The sequence below is a fragment of the Salvelinus sp. IW2-2015 genome, linkage group LG27 (genome assembly GCF_002910315.2).
Source record: "Salvelinus sp. IW2-2015 linkage group LG27, ASM291031v2, whole genome shotgun sequence".
Classification (NCBI taxonomy): Eukaryota; Metazoa; Chordata; class Actinopteri; order Salmoniformes; family Salmonidae; genus Salvelinus; species Salvelinus sp. IW2-2015.
This window is the reverse complement of record NC_036867.1, coordinates 37,620,184-37,633,911: the sequence shown is the minus strand read 5'-3', so window position 1 is coordinate 37,633,911 and position 13,728 is coordinate 37,620,184. Positions and strand designations below refer to the sequence as shown.

The window sequence follows — 13,728 nt, the reverse complement described above, 5'->3', positions numbered from 1 at the left end:
TTAGTGGTAGGAAAGGACATGGTGCGCCACGAGCTGTGGTGTTTCACGTGGTAGGAAAGGATGTTGGCTGGTGCGCCCAGAGCGTTTTTAGTGGTAGGAAAAGGAACATGTGCGCCAAGGAGCGGATAAATTTTTTAGTGTAGGAAAAGACATGGCGCGCTCTATGAGCGATTTTAACAATGGTGAGGCGCGCGGATATGGATGTTTGTTAGTGGTGACATCCAATAAGCGATCATAGCTTTCAACATGGATTCAGCCTTGTTAAGTCTATTGTCATGGAAGGAGCAGGTGTTCTTATTTTTTTATGTGTACCTCAAGTAATTGAGCATTTATCCAAAGTCAACTTAATGACACCTTCATATAGACTAGTACAGTTCAAAACATTTAAAACTCAGTTCTTTCCACAATCTTGGACATTTAATCCTAGTGAGAGTATTAATGCCCTGTCCTTTAAGGTCTGTTAGGATAACCACTTATTTTAAGGAAGTGACATTGTCAGAATAAATAATAGAGTGATTTATTTCCAGCTTTTAAATTCTTCATCACATTTCCTATAACAGAGCAGACAGTTACATTTATCACCATCAAAGATGACCATTTCGAAAAGCACCTGACTTTTAAATTGTTTACCATCGTTGTGAGCGTTCAGAACGGTATTCTTGAGGGTAGACCATCCAACAACGTTAGGGTGAATTTGGCCCATTCCTTCTGAGAGGCTGGGTAACTGTAGTCAGGTGTGTAGGCCCTCCTGCTCACACACGCTTTTTTGTTCTGGGCCCACAATTTCCCTATGGGATTGAGGTCAGGGCTTTGTGATGGCACGTACGTCTAACAGACACAACACAAATGGCGACCGGCTCCGTTTGGTAGAGCACCGTACCGTCTACAGAACACAAACAAATGCGACCGGCCTCGTTTCGGTCGAGCACCGACCGTCTACAGAACACAACACAAATGGACCTGGCTCCGTTTGGTAGAGACCGTACCGTCTACAGAACACAAACGCAAAAATGGACCCGGCTCCCGTTGGTACAGAGCACCCGTACCGTCTACAGAACCACAACGCAATGGACGCGCTCCGTTTTGGTAAGAGCACCGACCGCTCTACAAACACAAACCAAATGGACCGGCTCCGTTTGGTTAGAGCACCGTACCGTCTCAGAACACAACGCAAACGGACGGCTCCCCGTTGGTAGAGCAGCCGTACGCGGTCTACAGAACACACAAGCCAAATGGACCGGCTCCGTTGGTAATAGCACCGTACCCGTCTACCAGAACACAACACAAAATGGACCGCGCTCCGTTGCGCGTAAGAGCACCGTACGCGTCACAGAACCCAACACAAATGGACCGGCTCCGTTTGGGTAGAGCACGTAACCGTCTACAAGAACACAACACAAAATGGACCGGCTCCGTTTTGGTAGAGCACCGTACCGTCTACAGAAACACAACACAATGGACCGGCTCCGTTTGGTAGACGCCACCGTACCGTCTACAAGAAACCACAACACAAATGACCGGCTTGCCGTTTGGGTAGAGCACCCGTACCGTCACAGAACACAACACAAAATGGACCGCTCCGTTGGTAGAGCGCACCGTACGTCCTTACAGAACACACACAAATGGCACCGGCTCCGTTGGTAGAGCACCGTACCGTCTACAGAAACAACAACACAAATGGACCGGCTTTCCGTTTGGTAGAGCACCGTACCGTCTACAAGAACACACACACAATGGAACCGGCTCCGTTGGTAGCAGCACCGTCACACGGTTTTCCCCCCCCCTACAGAACACAAACACCAAATGGACCGGCTAACGTTTGGTAGAGCACCGTACAGCCTACAGAACACAAACACAAATGGACGACGGCTCCGTTGGTAGAGCACCGTACTGTCTACAGAACACAACATTCCAAAAGCAGTGAGGTCATCATGTCAGACCAACCATGACATGGACCGGACCGCCCTGGCGATTCCATACTCATCCTATACAACTTCTCCAACGTTCTCTCTCTGACTGATCTAAAGACCTAAACTAGGTGACAGCCAGATCCATAGGTTGGCGGGATGTTGACAGAACGACAGAACAGCATGCCACTTTCCTAGAAGTAATAGCAGTCATTTCAGCTACAGTAAGATCCCCAGAGAATAAATCAGTAGTTTCAGCTACAGTAGATCCCACAGAGATAATATCAGTATTCAGCTACAGTACAAATCCCCAGAGATAAAAATCAGTGATTTCAGCTACCATAGATCCCTAGAGATAAATTAAGTATTTCAGCTACAGTAGATCCAAGAGATAGATCAGTAATTCAGCTACAGTAGATCCCGCAGAAGATAAATCAGTAATATCCAGCTAAAGTAGATCCCCAGAGCATAGACTCAGTATTCAGCTACAGTAGATCCCCAGAGATACATCAGTATTTCAGCTACGTAGATCCCCGCAGAGATAAATCAGTATTTGGTCAGCTACATAGATCCCAGAGATAGATCAGTATTTCAGCTACAAGTACAGATCCCCAGAGATAAGATCCTAAAAACAGCTCTGGCGCACCATGTCCTTTCCTACTGCTAAAAACCGCTCTGGCACACCATGTCCTTTCGAAAGATTTTAAGGCAAAATAACCCAATCAAAACAAAGCTCTTTGAACGTGGGAATATGCCAGGCATATTGGGACAAAATCAATTATGATCGATTGTATGATTAATAAAACGTTTAAGAAATCCGATTCTTTGTTTATAAATACTTTGCTACAATGACACTTCGATATCTACCCACCTACATTATTCTTTTAGCATGTGCACGTAGTAAGTATACCATCATGCTTTCTCAGATTCTACAATGACTCTTTATTTGTGGACACTAACGATACATCACCGCACTCCCCTCTATTGCTCCTCATCTTTAGAAGTCACCTTGATTTTGCACCTGTGTGTTTTATCAGTTTGTTTCTGAAAATATTCAGCAAACAGACAGTAGCTAAAGCAAGGGGCTATCGCTGCACACAAGTAGACTACAATTGCATGCCAGGCCGGGCATGTCCTGAGCTGGTGAAGTAAGCGCTACTGGAGTGAAGTTGGAGCGGGCGATAAGGCCGAAGCTCCAGCCTTTGGGAATCTTGCTCCGCGCTCCAGTCATAATGGGCACGCTCACATACTCTGGTGTGTGTGGTGTGGGTTACCTGTGACACCACGGTGTCCAGCTGTAGCAGTTGTGCAGTGAGCTGGCTCATCTTGTCAGTGTAGCTTTGTTCCTTCTGCTCGTGCTCAGACATGAAGCTCTGCCTCTGTTCTGCTAGCTCCGCCTCCTTCTGCTCCTCAAACTCCGCCTTCAGAGGAAAGAGATGCTGGTAATGCTGTCCAGACCGCCAGCACTTCTGTTCTAGAACTTGTTCTAAAACTCACACCAAGGTCATTGGGTAACAGCTCTCCCTTTTCCAACATTCAATGTTAAAACTGCAACCCAAAACTCCCAAGCTGATTCAGACTGACTGACTAACAGACTGCTAGCTCTCGCTCAGCCCAAATGCATTTGTTTTTTTAAGTGTACAAAATAAAACCTTCTGCATCTGAGGATCAAAAGCTCAAATCCATCCCATTTAGCCACTGTTCACGTGGCAGTAACACACACCCACAGAAATATATGGATACCACCGATACGAAACACACACACCYTCCTATATGAAGAAAGAATTATGATGGTTGTGTAAATCTCATGGGACACTGGCCAAACATGGGCTAACCCTAGTCTTGCTGGGGTGTACATGCATACATGCGCGCACACACAGAGAGAGACAGACCTCCAAAATCCAGCCCCATTATATAACGTAATCTGTCAGAATTCAGTTTCTCAGTGATCTACACATGGAGCACAATGGCAGACTACTGTGACATCGAGACAGGGAAAGGGGATAACTAGTCAGATTGCTTATCATTATAATCACAACTCAATGCGTTCAACCCAAATGTATCCTAAAAGACACCCACCACTGTTACATATGTTCCTGTATAGCTCATTGCAATGTTTAAGGCTGATGAAGACCTCACGCCGTTTTCCCCACCCTCTCTCTTCCTCTTCGGATTTGGAGGCTTCAAGCAATACGATGAATATTTCCTCTAGCCTATCAGACAGCAAGTCCATTCCTCTTCCTCCACCTCCTCTCACCTTCAGTTGGATGATGTTGTGCTGAAGTCTCCCCTCTGCTTGGGCCTTCAGAAGCTCAACCTCTTCCAGGAAGTGCAGCCGTTGCCGTGATGATGACTCCTCCAGCTCCTGGCGACACGCCTGTAGCGCTCTCGCAGACGCACTCTTTCGCTCCTACACACACACAATGACCCCTCGTCTAATACAGTGTGTGAACGCACAATGAGAGAGTAATCCCTTCGCTTTCATATGCCATTAAAGACAGTCAGCATTAAGACTACTGAGAAGGGGAATGGGATGTTCTGGGATGGTGTGTAAGTGTGTCAGACCTGAAGCTGCTGCTGGTGCTGTGTGTTGAGTTGCTGTGTCTCTGAGGTGTAGGTGCGTGTGAGCTCCTCTAAGGCGGTACAGTGCTGTTGCGCCAACTCCAAGACCTTGGGACAGACACAACCAGATAAAAACACACCTGAATGGATGGACAGATGCTCAGATTAATGGATAGACCAACCAAGAGATGAGGGATGAGTACTTTTTTCCTGAGGGCCTCCAGAGCCATGTGGTGCTCAGCTTCTAAGGCCTCTCTCTGGACAGACAACTGAGCTTCTAAGGCCTCTCTCTGGAAAGACAACTGAGCTGCTAAGGRCTCTTTCTGGATTGTCAACTCATTCTGAGAGAGAGAGAGCAAGAAAGAGAGAACAGAACTGTCTAATGAATATACAAGACCATTTTTTTTACTGTTGTGAATTTGCATCTTTCCTTGACATCAAATGACCACTTGTCTCACCTGGTGGGTGTGGCTGAGCTCTGTTGCCATGGCGCTAAACTTCTCCATGTGAAGCTGAGCCAGCTTCTTCCTCAGCTCCTCCATGACGGACTGCTGCTCCAACCCATCACGCTCCACTTTCTGGTTAAGCCTTGACCTTTCACACTCCACTTCCTGCATATGCTCCGCCTCAAGCGCAGACTTCTGATCACGCAGAGTCTGAGATATGGGAACATTAAGATAAAATAGATGTGAAATGTAGAATATAGATATACAAGATTTAAAACAGTGTGTGTGTGTGTATGTTCTCACCTGGATCTCCCTCAGGTACGTGGTCTCCAGTGTGTCCATATTACCCAGCATCCTCTTCTCCAGCTCCTCCCTCTCTTCCTGATGCCAGTGTTCTAACTCCGCCTCCTGTGCCTCTAGCTGAGCCTGATTGGTTTCCTGTAGGACTGCCTCCAGGAGATCGAGCTCTGCTTTGCGTTTTGATTCAAGGCTGGTTTCCAAGACAACAAGCTCCTCCTTGTGTTTTGTTGCCATCTCTGTTGCCATTGCTTTGAGCTCAGCCTTGTGATTGGCCAACAAGGACTCCAGTTCTGCTTTGTGATTGGTTCGTAGTGTGTCCATGTCCTTCGTGTGGTTGGTCAGTAGCGTGGTTTTCAGGAGTTCCATGGCGGCCATGTGTTCCTTACTCAGCTCCCCGAGAGAAACCTCACCCTTCTGGGCCAGACGTTGCTCCAACTCCCCCCTCTCCTCCTGGAACCTACACACATGCAGAACAGGTCAGCCAGATTCATTTCAAGACGAAAGGACAGATACAGAGCGTTAACTCGCTCTGAATGCATTCGTTTACTATGGGCAAACTTTCACTAGCATTACCCTCCAGACCCCCCCAGTCTCTTTGGGTGTTTTACCCCAGCCAGGCCTCACCTGTCCTGGGCTTGGCGTAGCCTCTGGTCTCCCTGCTCCTGAAGAAGAGCGGTCAGCTCCTCGACCTCAGCAGCCATGGTGGACTTGGCCCTGGCCAGCTCAGCTTCGTACTGGGACTCTAGTCTCTGTCTCACTACCACCGCCTGGGGGTCTGGGGGAGAGACATGTGAGACACAAAGGGCAAAGACCATACAGAAGTGACAGGAGAATAAGGGAGTTGTTGAACTACATGAAACCTTTATGTACTTACTCTGGTCGTTGTCCCGTGAGGCTTGTAGACTTATGAGCGCCGCTCTCGCCTCCTCAATCCCTTTCTCCAGAGCTCTCCTTTCCTCCGCCATCCCTCTCTCCAGCTCCTCTCTCAGGGCAGAGACCCGTGCCTCCCCCTCCTCCTGGAGCTCCTGTCTGAGCCTCTGCACCTCCTCCACTCTCCTCAGGGTCATCTCCTCCATCACTCGCTCCCTCTCCTCCTTACGTTCCTCTGCTAGTTTCACACCCAGCTCCTCAGCAACGCTCTGCTTCAGCTAAAAACATCCAGGTCAACATACGGTCATTCAGGGTCAAAATTCATTACGCTGTCACACAATAATGTATGTACAGTTGAAGTCGGAAGTTTACATACTCTTAGGTTGGAGTCATTAAAACTCATTTTTCAACCACTCCACACATTTTCTGTTAACAAATTATAGTTTTGGCAAGTCGGTTAGGACATCTTAGTGCATGACAAGTAATTTTTCCAACAATTGTTTACAGACAGATCATTTCACTTATAATTCACTGTATCACAATTCCAGTGGGTCAGAAGTTTACATACACTAAGTTGACAGTGCTATAAACAGCTTGGAAAATTCCAGAAAATGATATGATGGCTTTAGAAGCTTCTGATAGGCTAATTGACATCATTTGAGTCAATTGGAGGTGTACCTGTGGATGTATTTCAAGGCCTCCCTTCAAACTCAGTGCCTCTTTGCTTGACATCATGAGAAAATCAAAAGAAATCAGCCAAGACCTCAGGATTTAGTTTTTTGTAGATCTCCACAAGTCTGGTTCAGTCCTTCGGGAGCAATTTCAAACGCCTGAAGGTACCACGTTCATCTGTACAAACAATAGTAGCAAGTATAACACAATGGGAACACGCAGCCGTCATACCGCTCAGGAAGGAGACGTGTTCTGTCTCCTAGAGATGAACGTACTGTGGTGCGAAAAGTGCAAATCAATCCCAGAACAACAGCAAAGGACTTGTGAAGATGCTGGAGGAAACAGGTGCAAAAGTATCTATATCCACAGTAAACAAGTCTAATACTCGACATAACCTGAAAGGCCGCTCAGCAAGGAACAAGCCACTGCTTCAAAACCACCATAAAAAAGCCAGACTACGGTTTGGAACTGCACATGGGGACAAAGATCGTACTTTTTGGAGAAATGTCCTCTGGTCTGATGAAACAAAAATAGAACTGTTTGGCCATAATGACCATCGTTATGTTTGGAGGAAAAAGGGGGATGCTTGCAAGCCGAAGAACACCATCCCAACCGTGAAGCACAGGGGTGGCAGCATCATGTTGTGGGGGTGCTTTGCTGCAGGAGGGACTGGTGCACTTCACAAATTAGATGGCATCATGAGGGAGGAAAATATGTGGCTATATTGAAGCAACATCTCAAGACATCAGTCAGGAAGTTAAAGCTTGGTCGCAAATGGGTCTTCCAAATGGACAATGACCCCAAGCTGTGCCAAAATGGCTTAAGGACAACAAAGTCAAGGTATTGGAGGCCATCACAAAGCCTTGAGCTCAATCCCATACAAAATGTGTGGGCAGAACTGAAAAAGCGTGTGAGCAAGGAGGCCTACAAACCTGACTCAGTTACACCAGCTCTGTCAGGAGGAATGGGCCAAAATTCACCCAACTTATTGTGGGAAGCTTGTAGAAGGCTACCCGAAACGTTTGACCCAAGTTAAACAATTTAAAGGCAATGCTACTAAATACTAATTGAGTGTATGTAAACTTCTGACCCACTGGGAATGCGATGAACAAATTAAAAGCTGAAATAAATCATTCTCTCTACTATTATTCTGACATTTTACATTCCTAAAATAAAGTGGTGATCCTAACTGACCTAAGACGGAATTTTTACTAGGATTAAATGTCAGGAATTGTGAAAAACTGAGTTTAAATGTATTTAGCTAAGGTGTATGTAAACTTTCGACTTCAACTGTATGTACTTGCTGTGAGTCTGTGTTCCTCCAGTGTGTATGTGTGTGTGTGTGTGTGTATTTTCAGTGTGTGTGTACCTTTATAGTGTGTGAGCGTAGCTCCATGTTGTGTGTGTCTGCCACGGCAGCCAGTTGTGTCTCCAGGTTCTGGATCATGGTCGTTCTGGTCTGCAGCGCCTCAGAGTGACACCACATCCTATGCTCCACCTCCACCTGTTCACATCACATTAGCAAACCTACTCCCACTGGAAACTTAACAGAACTTCGATTCACAGAATCTAATTCATTCACTATCATCATTCATACCTCCACCTGTCTGGCAGCCTCCAGACGCACTCTCGTCAGCTCTGTGTGGAAGAGATTAGAGGAAAAGGATAAATTGAGGGAAAGAGAAAGAATATTCCAATTGTGTGTGTGTGTGTGTGTGTGTGTGAGTCCGTATACCTCTGACATGGCTGTCTGACAGTTTAGCGCGGAGTTGTTCCATCTCGAGGGCGTGGCGAGTCTTCAGCTCCTGCAGGTCGCCATAGTAACGATCAGTCAGGTCCAAACGCACCTTGAGAGAAAACGAAAGAGTGAGGGAAAGACTAGGCCTGATCATAGGTGAGACTGCGCCTGTGTGTGTGTGTGTGTGTGTGTGTGTGTGTGCGTGCGCTGTGTTTACGCTAGGAAAATGTGGCGCCGGACATTTGACCGGCAGCATTTTAATTTACCAGACATTTATTACATTTGCCGGACCAATATGCATTGMGTGCGTAACCTGATTAGGGCGTCCACCCACAGTGCTCTGAATTCCAGAAATCCCATTTAGACTCGAGGATGCAATGGCTTGTGTCCTTAACGAATTTCGATGCGCAGTTTGAAGATGTTGGAATCACTGTCCACATGTATCTTTCCTCAGCCAAGTGGAGTAACGTACAGCAAAATCACAAGCCTACGTCAATTTACTATTTCACATAGAAGAAAAGTTTGTTCTGTGCAAGAAAGAAATAGCCAACCCCAGACAGACTCTGGGACAGTTGTGGGTTGATAAATACCAAATTCATACAACCAGTAGGCCTAGGATACATCCCAAAAAACGTTCAAAAGAAAATGAGGCTCATGCGACAGATCAGAACATTTCGCTTAAAATGTTGATCAACTATTATTTCTTTACATTCTACACACAGKAATGCGCARYAGGCAGTAGGCTACGCGCGAATATTCATTCCATAATGCAGTTAGCGGAAAACACTTGTCAAAAGGGCACCGCACAAGCCAGTGATTTCAAGAGATGAAAATATCCGTTAGAAACGTAGAAAGAGGGGAGATCTAAAGATGCAACAACTAGCATGGGTTGCTAATATGACTAGGATTGTGCCTTTTGGCTACTGGACAATGAAAGTTGATTTGAAATACCAACATAAGAGAAAGAGGCTTCTGGTTTCAATGGCATATGGAAGTCTTTATAAAATAATTGCATGCACATTTGGTTGGATTTTGGCTATGCTAACTTGAAGCAAGGTAAGACATGCCTAATAATATGTAGTTTCAAACAATTAAGTATGTTTTCAAAATGCATACTGCCTCCAGCACATCTCAAAGTGGTGTGTGACGCACTGAAGCCTGCCTAGTTGCCTAGGCACTTGAAATGGTGAATGGGAAGCGTGCTTCAACTACCAGATGAGAAATAACAAGCTATTTTTAAATCGTGGCCATCAAAACTGCATTAAGAACTGTTGCGCAATGATTGGGTTTATAAAAGCACGTTTCACTCTAGCAGCAATAAACGAGCTGTTTGATGATCTGTAGCAGCAGCTCTCGAGCTACATCGACAGATGTTTCAATCAATGAATACCGGCATTTGGCCTATGGGATTTAATTATTTCTCCCGGACAATTGGCCGGGGCGAATTTTATATATGTGCTTATCATTATTTTTTTGGGGGGGCCAAAAGCTGGCTATTACCGGTTAACGGTAAAACCCTGGTGTGTGTGTGCGTACCTGTAGCAGCTCCTCTCTGTAGGACAGGGCCATAGAGGACCGTAGGTTAGACAGTTCCTGAGTGTGTCTCTCCTCCAACTGGATACGCAGCTGGTCAAARGCCTCCTGGTGTTTCTCCAGTTTCAGTGTGATCTCAGCCAGAGCATCGTTCTTCTCCTCCTCCCCTCTCCCTTCAGACAGGAAACTACACACACACGACAGCAGTCAGTGAGATGGCCCACCACTGGCCCAGGCTTATAGATTGTGTGTAATTGGCGGCTGGTGGGCAGATTAGCCGAGAGAGGCCTACGAACATTAGCATACCTAGCATCCTGGGTCTTGAGTACAGAGTCCTCCAGGGCTCCCTCCACCAGTCTCAGCTGCAGCAGGGCTATCTCCTCTCGGTAGCTCTCCTCTGCTACTCGCAGACGCTGCTCAAAGTACCTGACCGGGTACACATTAATGGGGTGTAAGTATGTGTTCACTTGCATGGGTTTACATTGGTGTGTGTTCACTTGTATACCTTGTGCATGTACCTACCTATACAGGTGTGTGTAGATCACATTCAGCTGCATAGGTGTGTGTGTGTGCGTGTACCTCCTCAGGTTCTCCAGCTCGACRTCGTTCTGCTCATTGATCTCCCGCCTCTGCTCGTTAAACTCCACCTTCAGACGKTCGATGTCATCCACCCGCGACGAACGAGCTAYCAGCTGCTCCTTCAACTCTGGAGAGCGAGGCGAAGGAAAATGAGAGATGGATAAAGAGAAGATACCTGAAATTTGGTTGGTTGACCAATCAAACCAATTTGCACTACTTAACAAATTATGTTCTAGCATAGGTCCAGTGTGTGTGTGTGTATACTCACCTCCCAGTTCCTGGCGGCTGGTCCTCATGTTGTCTAGTTGAGCCCAGAGCTGAGAGACCTCCTGGTCACAAGTCTGTCTCAGAGTCACCTGCTCCCCATGCAGACGACACACCTAGAGGAAGGAGCGAGAGAGAGAGWGTGTMTRMSYYAYYSYCKKRKRKKAYKYRAWAYKYKAWKTCWSAYAKASYYGWGTYTYTGTGTGTTCACCTCCTGCTGTAGCTGCCGTGTTTTCTCCTCTCTCTCCTGCAGCACCACTTGATGTCTGGACACCAGATCCTCTACTGCACCTGGAGAGTAGCAGTAACACATTCATAGCATCCTTCTCACTTGTTTATAACATCCTTACAACATATGGACAAAATCAATAACACATTCATAACATCCTTATCAGGTGTTTAGAACATCCTTACAATATATGGAGAAACTCAATAACAGTTATTAGTTGACTCACGGGCAGCAGCGTCCCTGTCYGTCCAGGCCTGGTTCAGCTCCCCCTCCAGCCTCTGGAGCTCRTCCAMGCTAGCCTGGYCCTCGGACAGATCTGCCCCAGTCTGGGTGAAGGCTGCCTGGGTAGAGGAGAGTGATACCCGAGCCTCTGACAGCTGTGTCTGGAGCTCTYACTGGGGKTTCTCTGACTCCTGCTGCCACCGGGACCTCAAGGCCACTATTTCTGTAGCCTGCCGCTRCTCCATGGACGCTCTCTCCTGGGAGAGACGACTCTCACACTCCTGCCTCAGAGCATCTACACACACAAGGACAAACATGGTCACCAATGACAGTTTAATCGATCAGGTCAGATGAAGGTCKATTTGTTAAACAAAGCTATGCATTGGCGCATCTGAGTGATAAGGCTCTATTCTACTACCATCATCCTCACCCATGTTCCTCTGATACTCCTGCTGCTCTCGCTGGATCCTCTCCTCACACTCAGCTCTCAGCCTCTCCACCTCAAACTGCTGTCTGGCCTGCAGCACGGCCCTCTCCTGGGCCCACTTCTCCCTGAGGGAAGCCTGGAGCTCGCTTAGAGAGGCCTCCCGCTCCCGCTGCAGGTTGGCCTGGGAGAGCTCTAGCTGGGTCGTTTGGTGGTTGGTCAGGCTCAGACGCAGCGCCTCCAGCTCCAGGGCCTGTTGGCTCTATAGAGCGATAGATAAAAGAGAGAGGTAGGAAGGGGACAGGGTTTACATTAGGAAAATGTGACGCCGGACATTTGAAGGAAGTATTTTAATTTAACGGACACATGAGAAATTTACTTGACCCATATGCATTGGGTGCGCAACCTAATTTAGGCGTACACCCACGGTGCTCTAAATGACAGAAAACACATTTAGATTATGGTTATTCATTTTAAAGATCGCTCTGCCATTTCCTGGTGGCTAAAATTAAAATAGTTTGCTTAATTTCAGTTAATGTAACAAAGCAAGTAAAGTGTAGAGCATCATCGTACCATCTAAACCACTGAAATATCTGAATGGGAAGCATAGAAATACCGCACATAAAACAGCTCTACCACTTCTTAGACTTGCTTTCAACGACAATGACAGATCTCTAACACACATTTCTATGAGAATTTGGTCGGGTCTCCCAAAAAGTGACATATTGCAGCTTTAACAGAACATGCAACTTGAGGATGCAACGACATGCATCCTTACCGAAAACCGATGAGCACTTTGGAGATGTTAGATTACCTGCCACAATTACTTTTCCTCAGCCAACAAGACAAGTAACGAAGAGCAAAATCACTAGCATATGTCAATCTTGACCATAAAAGTTAAGATATTCTATTGGTCAGCTAGTCGTTCTGTGGGAGAAAGAAATAGACTATACCAAGCAGACTGGGACAGTTGTGGGATGATAGATCCCAAATTCATACAACCAGTAGGCTAAGCAATATAAAAAATACATTTTTTRTTTTAAAGCAATGAGGTCAATGCAATAGATCTAAAAATTTTGCGTAACATTTGAATAAACGTATTTATTCTAATTATTAGTGCAGCAACGCACCAAAGCAGTAGGCTACGCATGTCAGTTCCATAATGCAAATTAGCAGGAGAACGGTTGTCAAAAGCACACCGCACATGCAAACAGTTTCATTTGACAGATGAAAATATCTGTTCAAAATTTACAAAGAGGGGAGATCTAAAGATGCAGGAACTAGCATGGGTTGCTAATATGACTAGGATTGTGCCTTTGGCTACTGGACAATGACATAAAGTTGATTTGAGAACCAATAGAACATGTAAAAAATAAATAGGCTTCTGGTTTCAATGGAATATGGAAGTCTTCGTAAAATAATGGCCTCCACGTTTCTATGGTCGGATTCTGCTTTGAAGCAATGCAAGACATGCCTCATAATATGAAGTAAAAKGTTCAGGTTTCAAACTACTAACTATATTTTCCCCAAATGCATACTGCCTCCAGCTCATTGTAAAGTGGAGTGTGACGGATTGAAGCCTGCCTACTATTGTACTTGAATGGCGAATGGGAAGTGAGCTACAATTACCAGTTGAGAAATTAAAATAGTAGCTCTTTTTAAAATCGTGGCCATCAAAACGTTTAACACACGATGATTGTGCTTATAAAAGCATGTTTCACTCCAGCAGGAAGGAATGAGCTGTTTGAGGACCTGTAGCAGCAGCAGCTCTCGCCACTGACAGATTTCCCGCTCATATTAGATTCTGTATCTGTATGCTGTGCGTGTGTGATAAGCATAACAACCAACGAAAATACACGCGCTAATTGAATTTCACTAAATAGTCTGGTATTTCCATCAATGAATATGGTAAAAATAATTATTTTGCAATGGGATTATTATTTATTTTTTGGGACAACTGGACGGCTATTACCGGCTAACGG

General features: G+C 45.9%; 1 protein-coding gene across 1 annotated transcript in view; it reads right to left on the bottom strand.

Annotated features, from left to right (window-relative positions):
- Window positions 1–13,728, bottom strand: part of LOC111953284 (pericentrin-like) — a 36,439-nt gene that overhangs the window by 12,302 nt on the left and 10,409 nt on the right. Inside the window, 18 exon segments of the mRNA XM_070435647.1 lie at window positions 3,182–3,328; window positions 4,165–4,317; window positions 4,473–4,577; window positions 4,673–4,810; window positions 4,928–5,125; window positions 5,219–5,672; window positions 5,840–5,990; window positions 6,090–6,363; window positions 8,127–8,261; window positions 8,355–8,395; window positions 8,493–8,604; window positions 10,032–10,215; window positions 10,335–10,454; window positions 10,608–10,734; window positions 10,876–10,987; window positions 11,083–11,162; window positions 11,327–11,617; window positions 11,753–12,008. Of these exon segments, the coding sequence (XP_070291748.1) occupies window positions 3,182–3,328; window positions 4,165–4,317; window positions 4,473–4,577; window positions 4,673–4,810; window positions 4,928–5,125; window positions 5,219–5,672; window positions 5,840–5,990; window positions 6,090–6,363; window positions 8,127–8,261; window positions 8,355–8,395; window positions 8,493–8,604; window positions 10,032–10,215; window positions 10,335–10,454; window positions 10,608–10,734; window positions 10,876–10,987; window positions 11,083–11,162; window positions 11,327–11,617; window positions 11,753–12,008 (3,078 nt within the window).